This window comes from Oculina patagonica, chromosome 6, assembly GCF_052425735.1.
Source record: "Oculina patagonica isolate OP01 chromosome 6, crgOcupat, whole genome shotgun sequence".
NCBI lineage: Eukaryota > Metazoa > Cnidaria > Anthozoa > Scleractinia > Oculinidae > Oculina > Oculina patagonica.
Window position 1 is genome coordinate 34,584,581 of NC_135763.1, and position 14,646 is coordinate 34,599,226.

At 40.6% G+C, this 14,646-nt stretch overlaps 3 protein-coding genes across 3 annotated transcripts in view; all 3 read left to right on the forward strand.

The window, feature by feature from the left end:
* Positions 1-14,646, forward strand: part of LOC144657003 (uncharacterized) — a 55,850-nt gene that overhangs the window by 29,323 nt on the left and 11,881 nt on the right. The gene's annotated exons all lie outside the window — the stretch shown is intronic.
* LOC144657005 (uncharacterized) lies at positions 1,457-10,411 on the forward strand. Its single transcript, XM_078517277.1, has 2 exons — positions 1,457-1,511; positions 4,074-10,411. Exon 2 carries the CDS (start codon positions 4,082-4,084, stop codon positions 9,020-9,022), a length of 4,941 nt encoding a protein of 1,646 aa, XP_078373403.1. The 5' UTR covers positions 1,457-1,511; positions 4,074-4,081; the 3' UTR covers positions 9,023-10,411.
* The window catches only part of LOC144656473 (uncharacterized), a 228,987-nt gene continuing 224,836 nt past the window's right edge, over positions 10,496-14,646 (forward strand). Inside the window, exon 1 of the mRNA XM_078516691.1 lies at positions 10,496-14,111. Coding sequence (XP_078372817.1) covers positions 10,496-12,877 — 2,382 coding nt within the window. The 3' untranslated portion in view covers positions 12,878-14,111. The remainder of the gene's footprint in view (positions 14,112-14,646) is intronic.

Sequence of the window (14,646 nt, forward strand, 5' to 3'; positions counted from 1 at the left end):
CTTTGTGTTTAACGCGTTTTTTCACACTCCAGTTGAATTAAAAGAAAAAGGTATTTCTTTCAAACGATAGACTGATTCATGTGCTTTAAGTATCTTGAGTTTGATCGTTCAATTCGATATAGAAAGCTCACAAGTCGAGTTTACGCGGAGGTAGGTGAATTTGCATTCCCGAAAAATTTGTTTGTTTACGGCTCCTTAAAATTCATGGATGTAGTTAAATTCGTATTTTATCCAAAAGCCCCCACCATACGAGCTAATTTTTGGCATGTGAAACGTAGAATAATTCAGCTTTCTGCTTTAGTTAACTTTTCGTTGAACCGTTGTATTTTTTGGTCTTAATTTACTTCGAAATTTTTTCTTGCGACGTTTGCGTATTTGCCAGTTCTCGGCCACCCTGCTCGCTATCACAGCTTAGCGCTTGGTTTTTAATATAATTTCATCTGCTGCTGCCAGAATGAAAGAAATAAATGTTTTAAAAATAAAGTTCAATCTTATCTCTAAGTTTTGAGCTGACTCTTGTCTTGTCTATTATTTCTACAACACCTAAATCTTTCAAGACCTTTTCACTGCAAAATAAACCATCTAAATGCACGGGTCACACAATGCGGTTTTGCCAGAACCTGCACATAGGCAACTAGGCGCGTTAAAATCCTTCTTTTCTAAAGTAAAACAAAGCCTCATAAAAATAATTTGGGATCGATATAACATAAATAGGTTTACAGAGTGATTTTATGACTGTGAAAATTAATTGAGCATTTTTTTTACAGATAATTACGCACAAGCTTTTTAGTGGCCGAGAACTGGGCCAAGGTGGCCGAGAACTGAGCCCACAAATAAAGCTTTTATTTTTATTATTGCTCGGGCAAATTAATTTTTGACCGGTCGATAGCTTTACACCAAAAAGCTGAATAATGTAGCTAGCTCTGGGAGAAATTTCAAGTTCCTGCGGTTCTTCTGAGGTAAGAAATACAAGTTTACCCAAAAGTGGCCGAGAACTGGGCCCCATACTGTACTTTGCCCCGTAAGCTTTTTTCTCTGTCCTTCCGCCGAAGCAAAAAAACACAACCTGATTACACATTAACCCAAAAGTCGACCAAGTGTGCCTGCAACGATTTCCTGTCAAAACTAAAATGAAAACCATTGCGGTATGCGTCACCCGTAGCGGTTTTGTAGCAACCCCAAGCTATCCCCGTCTTTTTGGCCGACAGGAGACTATGCTCTAGGACGACCAAAGGGTAAACTATAAATCGGCCACGCCCGATTAATAAGGTAAAACCACGTTGTGAATTTTTGCCACGGAATGATTTTTTGGTTTTTGACTGGGAACGAGTCACTTTTCTCACATTGCGCGAACCATTGCGCGCGAGTTTGCTCACTTGGCGGGGAGCTTGGACGCCAGCTAATCGAAATGAGCTGAAGTCGGCACTTTCATTTTCGCAAACGGTGGAAGCGGCAATCTTTCTGCAGGTTGCTGTCTGATGAAGTCCGTTACTCTGCAAGAAGTATAAGATGTAAGTATTATTTCTATCTACTAGTGCATTCAAAAGTTGTTTAGTTATGGCAGGAAACGAAAGTTACCAGAGCTGCAGAAAGACTTTTGAATCTTTCGGATATATTCATTTCACTTGGGGCCAAGAATCGAACTAAAACGATCTTTGATCAACCCTTGTGCATTACACGCATCTGCAGGTCATCAGTTCTTTCAGAATCCGATTATAATGTGACTTGTCTTATACTGTTATTTATACTCGTAGACTCCTTTCTTAGACTTAAGATCGCTTGAGTTTAGTCCTTTTGTTTTGAAGTCGTCAACATAGTTTCTCAGTCCTCGAGTGATTTGTGACGAAGTGATAAAATTTTAATAAATGATCTAATCTAGTGCACCAACGACATTCGAAATGTGCACCCGATTGCGTAACCTTAAACGTGATTTAATCAACTGTTAGGATTCTTTCTCTTGAGTTAAGATTTGAGAATTCTTTAACCAAGTTGAGAGCCAGTTAAGATACCCGACAGTTGACATAAATTATTAATTTCACACTTTCACTTTGTTTTTCCGTTGCATCTATTAAATGAGGCCGTCTCTCGGGCTTTTCCATAATATAAAAGTTCATGTCAGTACTTATATTAACACTGATACATCACTGAACTGAAAATTTGAAAGTTTCGCGGCACAGGGATGTGAGCATGTTTAACTTTACTTGATATGTTTTTTTGTTTCACTGTGAAAAACTTCTGCTCGACCAGTCTGTGTGCGTTGTCACAAAATTATTCCTAAAGGGTGACGTGTATATAAACACTTTCCTTTGTTCAGTTTGAAACAACGGTTATAATTTTTTGCTCTGCAAGAAGTATAAGATGTAAGTATTATTTCTATCTACTAGTGCATTTAAAAGTTGTTTAGTTATGGCAGGAAACGAAAGTTATCAGAGCTGCAGAAAGACTTTTGAATCTTTCGGATATATTCATTTCACTTGGGGCCAAGAATCGAACTAAAACGATCTTTGATCAACCCTTGTGCATTACACGCATCTGCAGGTCATCAGTTCTTTCAGAATCCGATTATAATGTGACTTGTCTTATACTGTTATTTATACACGTAGACTCCTTTCTTAGACTTAAGATCGCTTGAGTTTAGTCCTTTTGTTTTGAAGTCGTCAACATAGTTTCTCAGTCCTCGAGTGATTTGTGACGAAGTGATAAAATTTTAATAAATGATCTAATCTAGTGCACCAACGACATTCGAAATGTGCACCCGATTGCGTAACCTTAAACGTGATTTAATCAACTGTTAGGATTCTTTCTCTTGAGTTAAGATTTGAGAATTCTTTAACCAAGTTAAGAGCCAGTTAAGATACCCGACAGTTGACATAAATTATTAATTTCACACTTTCACTTTGTTTTTCCGTTGCATCTATTAAATGAGGCCGTCTCTCGGGCTTTTCCATAATATAAAAGTTCATGTCAGTACTTATATTAACACTGATACATCACTGAACTGAAAATTTGAAAGTTTCGCGGCACAGGGATGTGAGCATGTTTAACTTTACTTGATATGTTTTTTTGTTTCACTGTGAAAAACTTCTGCTCGACCAGTCTGTGTGCGTTGTCACAAAATTATTCCTAAAGGGTGACGTGTATATAAACACTTTCCTTTGTTCAGTTTGAAACAACGGTTAGGCCATACATATTTTTAAAAGCACTTACATTTTTGTTTACCTTTGCTGTGCTGTTTCGTTTGGCAATTTGTGGTCTACGAAAATGGTTTGTTTTTTAGGTCATGCGGTTTTCTAGTCTGTTTAATGCATAAATGAAGGAAGCCGATGAAAATAAGTAAGCACTTAAAATAATTACTACTGACTAATTTTAATATCTGACAATGCTTCCTTATCGTTCATTCAGTCTCCCTTCAACCAGACTGCTACATTTCATCTAGATTGCTTCAAAAAACAAACATAGTTACCAAGTGTCTGGTATAGGTATTGGACAAATGGCTCGCAGTGGCAAGGGAAGGGAGAGAGAACATCAAGTTAAAAAATTGTATTTCACACCGAGCCGGGGTTAAATGATAACAGAACGCAGTTCAATAACTAATCTTTCAATGGCCGGGGACTCTTATGAAGGCCAATAAAGGACACTCGAGATATTTACCCCACACTCGCTTTCTATCATTTTGTTCCGCCTGTTCTGTGGTGTGATAAAAATCATTTTCTATACTGAAAATGAATTTGGTAATGACAATTCGTTTCGTCAAAATGGTCAATTATTCGACTCATCAGAATATCCTATGTTCAATGTATTTAAAAGAAGGGGGTGGTAGGGGGTGGGTGGTGGTTTAAATCCCATTTCCCCGTTTCAGTTTTGCCCAAATTCCATTTCCGTCCCATTCCCATTTTTTGTTTAAGACTCCAAGTCCAACTAACCCAAATATAATTGTTTTTCATAGATTACTCTCTCTCGTTCTATTTTCCTTTTATCGCTTTTTACTTAATGATCTTTACGGATGAGAAAACAACTCAAGCAGTCCAACTCCTTACTTTAACATTAATTTGCTGAAAACTTTATAATTTTAGTCTTGGCAATGAAAAACACTGACATAATGGCGACTGCAATTTGGGTGACAGAACTTGACAAGAAAGAACACAAAAACTGGGTAACGGTTGGATGTGCCTTGAACATAGCCAAAAATGGAATCACGCCACTAATCCAACGGAAAATGGAGGCTTGGTACCAGTCCCTTAGAACCAGACCACCTCTGAAGTCGCTTGCACTATGTACTCTCAGTTGTACGCTTGGCTCTTCAACGTGGTGTGGCACATGTGTCACGTGGGCGACGGAACTGGAACGTCACCACAAGTCCAGGCGGCCAGTGATTTGCTGGGACAACAGTGACAGTACACAGTGGGGTTCTCCAACTGGGGCATGGGAAATAGCGAAAATCTTTATGCCAACCCTCGGAAAACGTAAAACACATGTCGTTGACGCTGACACCACAGACATTGGTGGCCTGTTAAACTTGTTGGAATGGTGTCCTTTTACCAACCCTCCAGTCAGACGGGCAGTTTTGAGTCCAGCTCGAGACGAGTGCAGGAACCACTGGGCGCATGCTCCAAAGCAAGAACTTCAGGATGCAGATGTCAATACCATATTTGGTCATCTGGATAATCTGCTGAATGACCCAGTCTTTAACGCTGACAACGCGGCCCAGAAATCGTCCAAAGATTTGCAAGACTTAAGAAATAATGGCCTGGTAAACGTCAGGGAATCCGAGGTTGAAGCTCTTCATTTGCTCCGTCAGTCACTGGTAGCAGACCTTACGAAGTGCCGAGATGATTTGGCTGAAGTTCAAGATAAAGTTGTTCAACTTGATGCGGAGACAAAAGAGGCTGTTCATAAGGTAAAAGAACAAAGTGATTTAAACAGAGAAGAGATTACCAAGCAAGGCCAACAGCTAGAAACGAAGATAAATGAAGTCGAAGCTAACCTTTCGGAGAAAATACTCACAATTCTACAAATTACTGACGCATTCAATAAGCTGGTTAGTGAACGAGACGATCTTCAAGGAAAATTCGACCTTATCAGCAACGATCTTGAAGATGTACGAAATTGTGTGCGGAGCGTCAATATGGAACTCACCGCAACAAAATCTAAATTGGCCAACATGGAAATCAAACTATCAAGTTTACAAAAGGATGTGAAGAAAATCAAGGAAAAATTGGAAGTACACGCCTCGCAGGGAGAGAATTGCGAAGATAGCGACGTGATCTTCACTGCACCAAGTAGATTAACACAGTTCACCGGCCGTGAGGCAGCTTTCCAATGGCTAGATCAAAATCTAGCCCCGAATCAGAGTTCGCAAAATTGTCCCGGGTCGTCCTGTTGTACTAAAGCTATATGTGGCCTTGGAGGATGTGGCAAGACTTCTCTGGCTGTAGAATTCTCCTGGAGATGTACGGATCGCTTCCCAGGTGGTGTGTTCTGGATCAACGGGGAGAGCGATGAAAATATCAGTAAATCAGTTGTGGAGAACCTTTCCCTTCTGAATATTGCCGCCTCGACAAGTGAGAAAGTCGATGACACCCTAAATAGATTTCTGGCCTTATTATCCAAGAAGAAACTTCCATGGCTTCTTGTAGTGGACAATGCTGATGAATTGGAAGATCAAACGTGTCCCACAGGTGTGAAGAAGATTTGCAAAGGGCCGTGGCAAAGAAATGGCAAAGCATTAAAGCATGGACGTATTCTGCTCACAACAAGGAGAAGTGCTAAAGACACGGAAACGTTCTTGAAGCTCTCAAGTGATGATTGCTTTAAACTGCAATGTTTAAATGAAGAGGAAGGCGCGTTATTCCTAATGCAAAGAACGGGTTGTAAAGAAGAATCCCTTTTCTCAGATGCAATTCTGCTAGCCAAAGAACTGGGATCTTTGCCTCTAGCCCTCGAGCAAGCAGCAGCTTACATATCGGCTCTTCCTATACCTTGCAGCTTCAAAGCTTACCTAGAAAAATACCGAACTGTTAAGCTCCGCCTCATAGAGCAACAACCAGCTACAGCGCTCAGTGTTGAAGCTCAGCACCGTCTGTCAGTGCACACAACCTGGGAGATGAATTTCAAATTCATAACAGAAAAATCGCCCGCTGCCGCCAACATGATGTGTATTGCAGCCTTTTTAGAATCTGATAATGTTCCTATTGATTTCATTAATCCTGGCGATGTAGATGTCATTCTCAAGGTGCTGACTAGTTATTCGCTTTTCTCAGTCGACCAGAAACGCAGAGTATTTGCTATCCATAAACTCGTTCAAGAAGTCGTCAGAGAAAGCCTAACAACAGCGGCGAGGATAGAGATATTGGTAGCAGCCACTCGGGTTCTTTATCATTTTGCTTTAAAAGTAAATAACGAAAGAGAAATTGCCATTGCTCTCCTGTTGAACTTTCGCAAGTTGAAAGATCATATCATGGAGGAAGAGTCGAAATCGTTAAACGAAGATAGCCTTCGTGCTCTTTACAACACTGAAATCCTAGAATTGTGCTCCATTGTTTGTGATTTCAAATGTGACGAAATTTCCCTTTACAAGGTCTATGCTGAACTGCTAGAGTTCAAGTTGAGAGTCTTGTGTATGGTGTATAGCGATACTGATCAGCCAGATTTGCTCCTCTCGACGATGTTTAAATTAAGTATTTATAAAGAGTGCTGCTCGTTGACCTCAGAAGCGAAGAAACTCTCTGACAACGCCGTGAATAAGCTGTTTGAATTTGAGGAGTCTGGTGTTATAGTAAAAGCAGATATCAAATTTGACGTCCTCCAGAACAGTGCTTCCTTTTACGCCTTGAAAGGAAAGTGGCAGGAAAATTACAAAGCTTTATTAAAGCTCGAACAATTGCCAAAAAGTGTGTATAAGGTTGTAGAACTGCAAGGAAACATTGCAAAAGCAGAAGAAATATTATCTCCTTACAATCCTCAGTCTGCTTTGAGTCGTTATCAGAAAACGCTCGAGATTGCCAAGGGAATCTACCCCACTCATGACCCTCCTGTGTTATCTCTTCTTGAGAAAATTAGTGATATACTATGTAAACAGGGCAAGCTACAGGAAGCTAAGCCGTATGCTGACGAATTATGGGAAAACTGCATGAAACACCCACCTACTTCTACTGTTTACATACTTGGGGCAATAGCTGCCATGAGGGTAAAATGTCATTTCGCTCCACACGTCTCGGAAGAGATACTGATGGATATTCTGAAATGTAGCTGGCCCGATATACACAGAATTGCGGATTCGTTACGTCGGCGTCAGGTAAATGTGGAAGAAATCGCTATTGGTGACGGTACCGAAAATATTGTAGTCATAGTTCTAAGTTATATACTAGAATGCTTCTTGGCAGCTTATACAAGGAAAGGAGAAGATGACAACTTTTCAACATGCAAACTAACCTTCTACAGACAGATTGCAGAGATAACACTTTGTATTCAAAGGCGTCTTTGTGGTGAGATTCACCCAACCATGAAAGAGGCGTACGAGTGTTTAAGACTCGTACACGTGCTTCTAGGAAACAAGAACGAGGTCTCACGTCTCCAAGAACTAGTTGTTAAATGTGAACAGCTAGAGTCCGGCAGTAACAAATCCGTTTACCAAACCCTTCCATTTATTAACAACTTTATACGTGCCAGGAGGTACAAAGACTGTGCCTACATTCTGTTTAGGATGGGGAACTATTCAGACGCACTGGAGTTCTATGATCAAGCTTTAAGCCTGTCGCCAAACAATGCCAAGTTGCTGAGTAACAAAGTGGAAGCCTGTCTGAAACATTCAGAACAAAACTCACCGGAAGACAAACAGAAATTTATTGAACAGGCTTTACAAGCCTCTCACAACGCAATAGCTGCAGATCCCTTCTGGGCGAAAGGTTATTATTGGAAGGCTGTCTGTCTTGCTCATCTTGGCGAACGAGGTCCGTCACTAGCTGCAGCTGCTGTTGCTAAACATCTGTTTCCGTCCCAGTGCGCTATAATCCCTGCAGTTGTGGACCGTTTTGGAAGCTGTGATGCCCACGTTGTAACAACTGTGCAAGAACTTCTTCAGGCCACCGACAGAAGAGACACTCAGAATCTAGTGATTGTGGTGAAAGAAGGAAGATTCGAGCTACCGAGTCCATTAAAACTTCCGACCAATACAGTGATGGTTGGCCTTGGGGAAGTCCAAATTACCTGCTCTAAAGGTGTCCCACTGAAGCTAGATAAAACCGTCTACACTGAGAACATTACACTATCACCCACAATGGAGTCCATCACAAGGATGAAAGAAAAAGCTAAAGAATGTCTCAATCGTGGCCAAGTGGACGCGGCACTGTCGTTGTACAGTGAAGCACTAATTTCATGTCCAGACAATCCCCAGATTCTCACAAGCAGAGCCTCGACCTACTTAAAATCCGCCGAGCAAAAGAAAGACATCCCGTTTGAACGTGAGAAGTTGTCAGTAGAGCTTGCATTGAATGATGCCGAAGCTGCCATCAAAGCTGACCCTACCTGGCTGCTTGGTTACTACACCAAGGCAGCAAGCTTGGCTGAGCTGGACAGAAAACAGCACGCTCTGGCTGCTGCAGCAGTGTTTAAACACTTGAGCTCAGGTCGGGACGTCCCAGCAGTTACTGAACGCTATGGAGGTCTGCAAGTGCACGTTGTTGAGAGCTCAGATGAGTTAAGCAGTTTTCTTCAAAGGATCAAGGAACTTGAGAGAGTGAATCAAGTCGTTGTAATAAAAGAAGGTGAATACTCGTTGGAAAGGAGTGTAGAGATACCACAACCTCTTGTCATCGTTGCTCAAGGCAAAGTGAAAGTATCATGCAAGATTGGAGTACCCTTCCACTTTACACAAGAAGGTTATGTGGAAAATGTCGAAATTGTTGGAGACTGTGCCATAAAGCAAGAGTCAAAAGACTGTATTGCAAATGATACTCAGTCAGAAGTGATAACTCTAGCCACACCACCAGGGTACGAACACAACAACGAATGCAAGGTAAATTAATTAACCCATTTAACCACAATCTTGTAAGTCGAAAGAGTCCGTCGTTAGAGACTGTATTTGGATGGCTCCAAGGTTGGTTATAGCTTACCATCCATATCTAGACTATGGAGGTTTCCAGATTCACGTTGCTGAGAGTTCAGATTATCTACGTGGTGTTCTTTCAAAGGATCAAGAAAGTTGAAGAAGGTGAATCAAGTGAATCAAGTTGTTCTAATAAAGGAAGGCGAGTACCAATGTGAAAGGAGTGTAGAAATCCCACAGCAGATCGTCATCGTTGGTCATGGAAAAGTTACAGTATCATGCAAGAATGGAGCACCTTTCTGCTACTGCACAGAAGCCTGTTATGTTGAAAATGTCGAAATCATTGCAGACTGTGACAATGAGGACAATGAACAGCAATAACAAGATTGATTCAAATGACACTGAGTAAGATGAAGTCCAACATGTATCTCTAGCCACACCCTCAGGGTATGAACACACCAATGACGTGCTTAGGGATAGACCATTAAATTTTAAGAAGTGGTGTTGGACACTATTCATCTGCGAAATTTTTTTCTAGTTCAAGTTGTGCAAAAGCTCTTTGGCTTGTTCCATATATTTCTTTCTAGTGTCTCGCTTTGCTTAAATGTTTGTTGTTTTTTATTTATCTGTGCAGGAACATTTTTTTGGTAATTGCCCATCACCCACTTCGTCAAAAATATAATGGTCTATCCCTAATTAATGTTTGTAATGTTAATTCTTACCGATTTGCATACATTTCTTTTAATGTTAGTTCAGAGAATCTGTTGTTACATCAAGACAATGCACGTCAACATCACTTGAATACAATATGCCATTTTTCACTTAGGCCCCGTCCACACTGACCCGGGTAAATTTGAAAACGGAGAAATTTGAAAACGCCGCGTAAAATGTTTTCCGTCCACATTAACCCGGGTAAATTTGAAAACGATACGCTTCATTAGTAAGTAAAAGTAAAAGTAAAGTCTTTATTTAACGAGGGTAGCACTAAAATAACATAAAAAATACTAACAAACCAGTAGCCCTCTAAAATTATTTACAATAAAATATAAAAATACACTATTTCACGCTCCAAGTCCAAACGCTCATTGGTGAGCGTTTTTGAAAAGCTCCGTTTTCGGTGACCGAAAACGCCGTTTCAGTGTGGACGGTTGGCCTAACCGGAGAAAAAAAGATGCGTTTTCAAATTTACCCGGGTCAGTGTGGACGGGGCCTTAGTTTATAGTTTTATAATTTTTATGAATCCTGGAGGTTAAGCGACTTACAAAAGATTTAACCAGACATACGGAGTGGGAACAACGTTTGAAATCGGCACGAGTTTAAATTATGTTTGTAAAACGTTTGCAATAGTCATCAAAGCCAACAACTAAATTTCCCGTGGACTAAAATAATTTGACTCATTCCTTTATGCATTCCTTTATGCATGCTGATCAGCCAGATTTGCTCCTCTGGACGATGTTTCAATTAAGTATTTATAAAAAGTGCTGCTCGTTGGCCTCATTGCCTGATCATGAAAATGACAAAGAAGCGAAGAAACTCTCTGACAACGCCGTGAAGAAGCTGTTTGAATTAGAGGAGTCTGGTGTTATAGTAGATGCAGATATCAAATTTGACGTCCTCCAGCACAGTGCTTCCTTTTACGCCTTGAAAGGAAAGTGGCAGGAAAATTACAAAGCTTTATTAAAGCTCGAACAATTGCCAATAAGTGTGTATAAGGTTGTAGAACTGCAAGGAAACATTGCAAAAGCAGAAGAAATATTATCTCCTTACAATCCTCAGTCTGCTTTGAGTCGTTATCAGAATACGCTCGAGATTGCCAAGGGAATCTACCCCACTCATGACCCTCCTGTGTTATCTCTTCTTGAGAAAATTAGTGATATACTATGTAAACAGGGCAAGCTACAGGAAGCTAAGCCGTATGCTGACGAATTATGGGAAAACTGCATGAAACACCCACCTACTTCTACTGTTTACATACTTGGGGCAATAGCTGCCATGAGGGTAAAATGTCATTTCGCTCCACACGTCTCGGAAGAGATACTGATGGATATTCTGAAATGTAGCTGGCCCGATATACACAGAATTGCGGATTCGTTACGTCAGCGTCAGGTGAATGTGGAAGAAATCGCTATTGGTAACGGTACCGAAATTATTGTAGTCAGAGTTCTAAGTTATATACTAGAATGCTTCTTGGCAGCTTATACAAGGAAAGGAGAAGATGACAACTTTTCAACATGCAAACTAAACTTCTACAGACAGATTGCAGAGATAACACTTTGTATTCAAAGGCGTCTTTATGGTGAGATTCACCCAATCATGAAAGAGGCGTACGAGTGTTTAAGACTCGTACACGTGCTTCTCGGAAACAAGAACGAGGTCTCACGTCTCCAAGAACTAGTTGTTAAATGTGAACAGCTAGAGTCCGGCAGTAACAAATCCGTTTACCAAACCCTTCCATTTATTAACAACTTTATACGTGCCAGGAGGTACAAAGACTGTGCCTACATTCTGTTTAGGATGGGGAACTATTCAGACGCACTGGAGTTCTATGATCAAGCTTTAAGCCTGTCGCCAAACGATGCCAAGTTACTAAGTAACAAAGTGGAAGCCTGTCTGAAACATTCAGAACAAAACTCACCAGAAGACAAACAGACATTTCTTGAACAGGCTTTACAAGCCTCTCACAACGCAATAGCTGCAGATCCCTTCTGGGCGAAAGGTTATTATTGGAAGGCTGTCTGTCTTGCTCATCTTGGCGAACGAGGTCCGTCACTAGCTGCAGCTGCTGTTGCTAAACATCTGTTTCCGTCCCAGTGCGCTATAATCCCTGCAGTTGTGGACCGTTTTGGAAGCTGTGATGCCCACGTTGTAACAACTGTGCAAGAACTTCTTCAGGCCACCGACAGAAGAGACACTCAGAATCTAGTGATTGTGGTGAAAGAAGGAAGATTCGAGCTACCGAGTCCATTAAAACTTCCGACCAATACAGTGATGGTTGGCCTTGGGGAAGTCCAAATTACCTGCTCTAAAGGTGTCCCACTGAAGCTAGATAAAACCGTCTACACTGAGAACATTACACTATCACCCACAATGGAGTCCATCACAAGGATGAAAGAAAAAGCTAAAGAATGTCTCAATCGTGGCCAAGTGGACGCGGCACTGTCGTTGTACAGTGAAGCACTAATTTCATGTCCAGACAATCCCCAGATTCTCACAAGCAGAGCCTCGACCTACTTAAAATCCGCCGAGCAAAAGAAAGACATCCCGTTTGAACGTGAGAAGTTGTCAGTAGAGCTTGCATTGAATGATGCCGAAGCTGCCATCAAAGCTGACCCTACCTGGCTGCTTGGTTACTACACCAAGGCAGCAAGCTTGGCTGAGCTGGACAGAAAACAGCACGCTCTGGCTGCTGCAGCAGTGTTTAAACACTTGAGCTCAGGTCGGGACGTCCCAGCAGTTACTGAACGCTATGGAGGTCTGCAAGTGCACGTTGTTGAGAGCTCAGATGAGTTAAGCAGTTTTCTTCAAAGGATCAAGAAACTTGAGAGAGTGAATCAAGTCGTTGTAATAAAAGAAGGTGAATACTCGTTGGAAAGGAGTGTTGAGATACCACAACCTCTTGTCATCGTTGCTCAAGGCAAAGTGAAAGTATCATGCAAGATTGGAGTACCCTTCCACTTTACACAAGAAGGTTATGTGGAAAATGTCGAAATTGTTGGAGACTGTGCCATAAAGCAAGAGTCAAAAGACTGTATTGCAAATGATACTCAGTCAGAAGTGATAACTCTAGCCACACCACCAGGGTACGAACACAACAACGAATGCAAGGTAAATTAATTAACCCATTTAACCACAATCTTGTAAGTCGAAAGAGTCCGTCGTTAGAGACTGTATTTGGATGGCTCCAAGGTTGGTTATAGCTTACCATCCATATCTAGACTATGGAGGTTTCCAGATTCACGTTGCTGAGAGTTCAGATTATCTACGTGGTGTTCTTTCAAAGGATCAAGAAAGTTGAAGAAGGTGAATCAAGTGAATCAAGTTGTTCTAATAAAGGAAGGCGAGTACCAATGTGAAAGGAGTGTAGAAATCCCACAGCAGATCGTCATCGTTGGTCATGGAAAAGTTACAGTATCATGCAAGAATGGAGCACCTTTCTGCTACTGCACAGAAGCCTGTTATGTTGAAAATGTCGAAATCATTGCAGACTGTGACAATGAGGACAATGAACAGCAATAACAAGATTGATTCAAATGACACTGAGTAAGATGAAGTCCAACATGTATCTCTAGCCACACCCTCAGGGTATGAACACACCAATGACGTGCTTAGGGATAGACCATTAAATTTTAAGAAGTGGTGTTGGACACTATTCATCTGCGAAATTTTTTTCTAGTTCAAGTTGTGCAAAAGCTCTTTGGCTTGTTCCATATATTTCTTTCTAGTGTCTCGCTTTGCTTAAATGTTTGTTGTTTTTTATTTATCTGTGCAGGAACATTTTTTGGTAATTGCCCATCACCCACTTCGTCAAAAATATAATGGTCTATCCCTAATTAATGTTTGTAATGTTAATTCTTACCGATTTGCATACATTTCTTTTAATGTTAGTTCAGAGAATCTGTTGTTACATCAAGACAATGCACGTCAACATCACTTGAATACAATATGCCATTTTTCACTTAGGCCCCGTCCACACTGACCCGGGTAAATTTGAAAACGGAGAAATTTGAAAACGCCGCGTAAAATGTTTTCCGTCCACATTAACCCGGGTAAATTTGAAAACGATACGCTTCATTAGTAAGTAAAAGTAAAAGTAAAGTCTTTATTTAACGAGGGTAGCACTAAAATAACATAAAAAATACTAACAAACCAGTAGCCCTCTAAAATTATTTACAATAAAATATAAAAATACACTATTTCACGCTCCAAGTCCAAACGCTCATTGGTGAGCGTTTTTGAAAAGCTCCGTTTTCGGTGACCGAAAACGCCGTTTCAGTGTGGACGGTTGGCCTAACCGGAGAAAAAAAGATGCGTTTTCAAATTTACCCGGGTCAGTGTGGACGGGGCCTTAGTTTATAGTTTTATAATTTTTATGAATCCTGGTTAAGCGACTTACAAAAGATTTAACCAGAAATACGGAGTGGGAACAACGTTTGAAATCGGCACGAGTTTAAATTATGTTTGTAAAACGTTTGCAATAGTCATCAAAGCCAACAACTAAATTTCCCGTGGACTAAAATAATTTGACTCATTCCTTTATGCATTAGTGATATTCCAGAACTAGTCATATGTTATAGTTAAAGGATAGAGGTCTGTTACGTCAAAAGAATTTTTAATTTCAAGAAAATTGTTTTACTGTGTCTGCGGCAAGTGAAACAGTTAATTAGGCAACTTGAATCTGATAAAGCCACAAGTAGACTGAATGCCACAGAGAATTTGGAAAACTGATGGTTTGAGTTTGTCGTTCATTAATTTTCTCCCACGAAAGGCTAATGCTCGAAACGTCAATTTTACGAATTCGCTTCGGTGGTTAATTTACTTTTTAAAAAAACTTAAAAAAAACTTTACTCAGTTATTTGCATCGCTTTGTAGTTGTATAGCCTTTC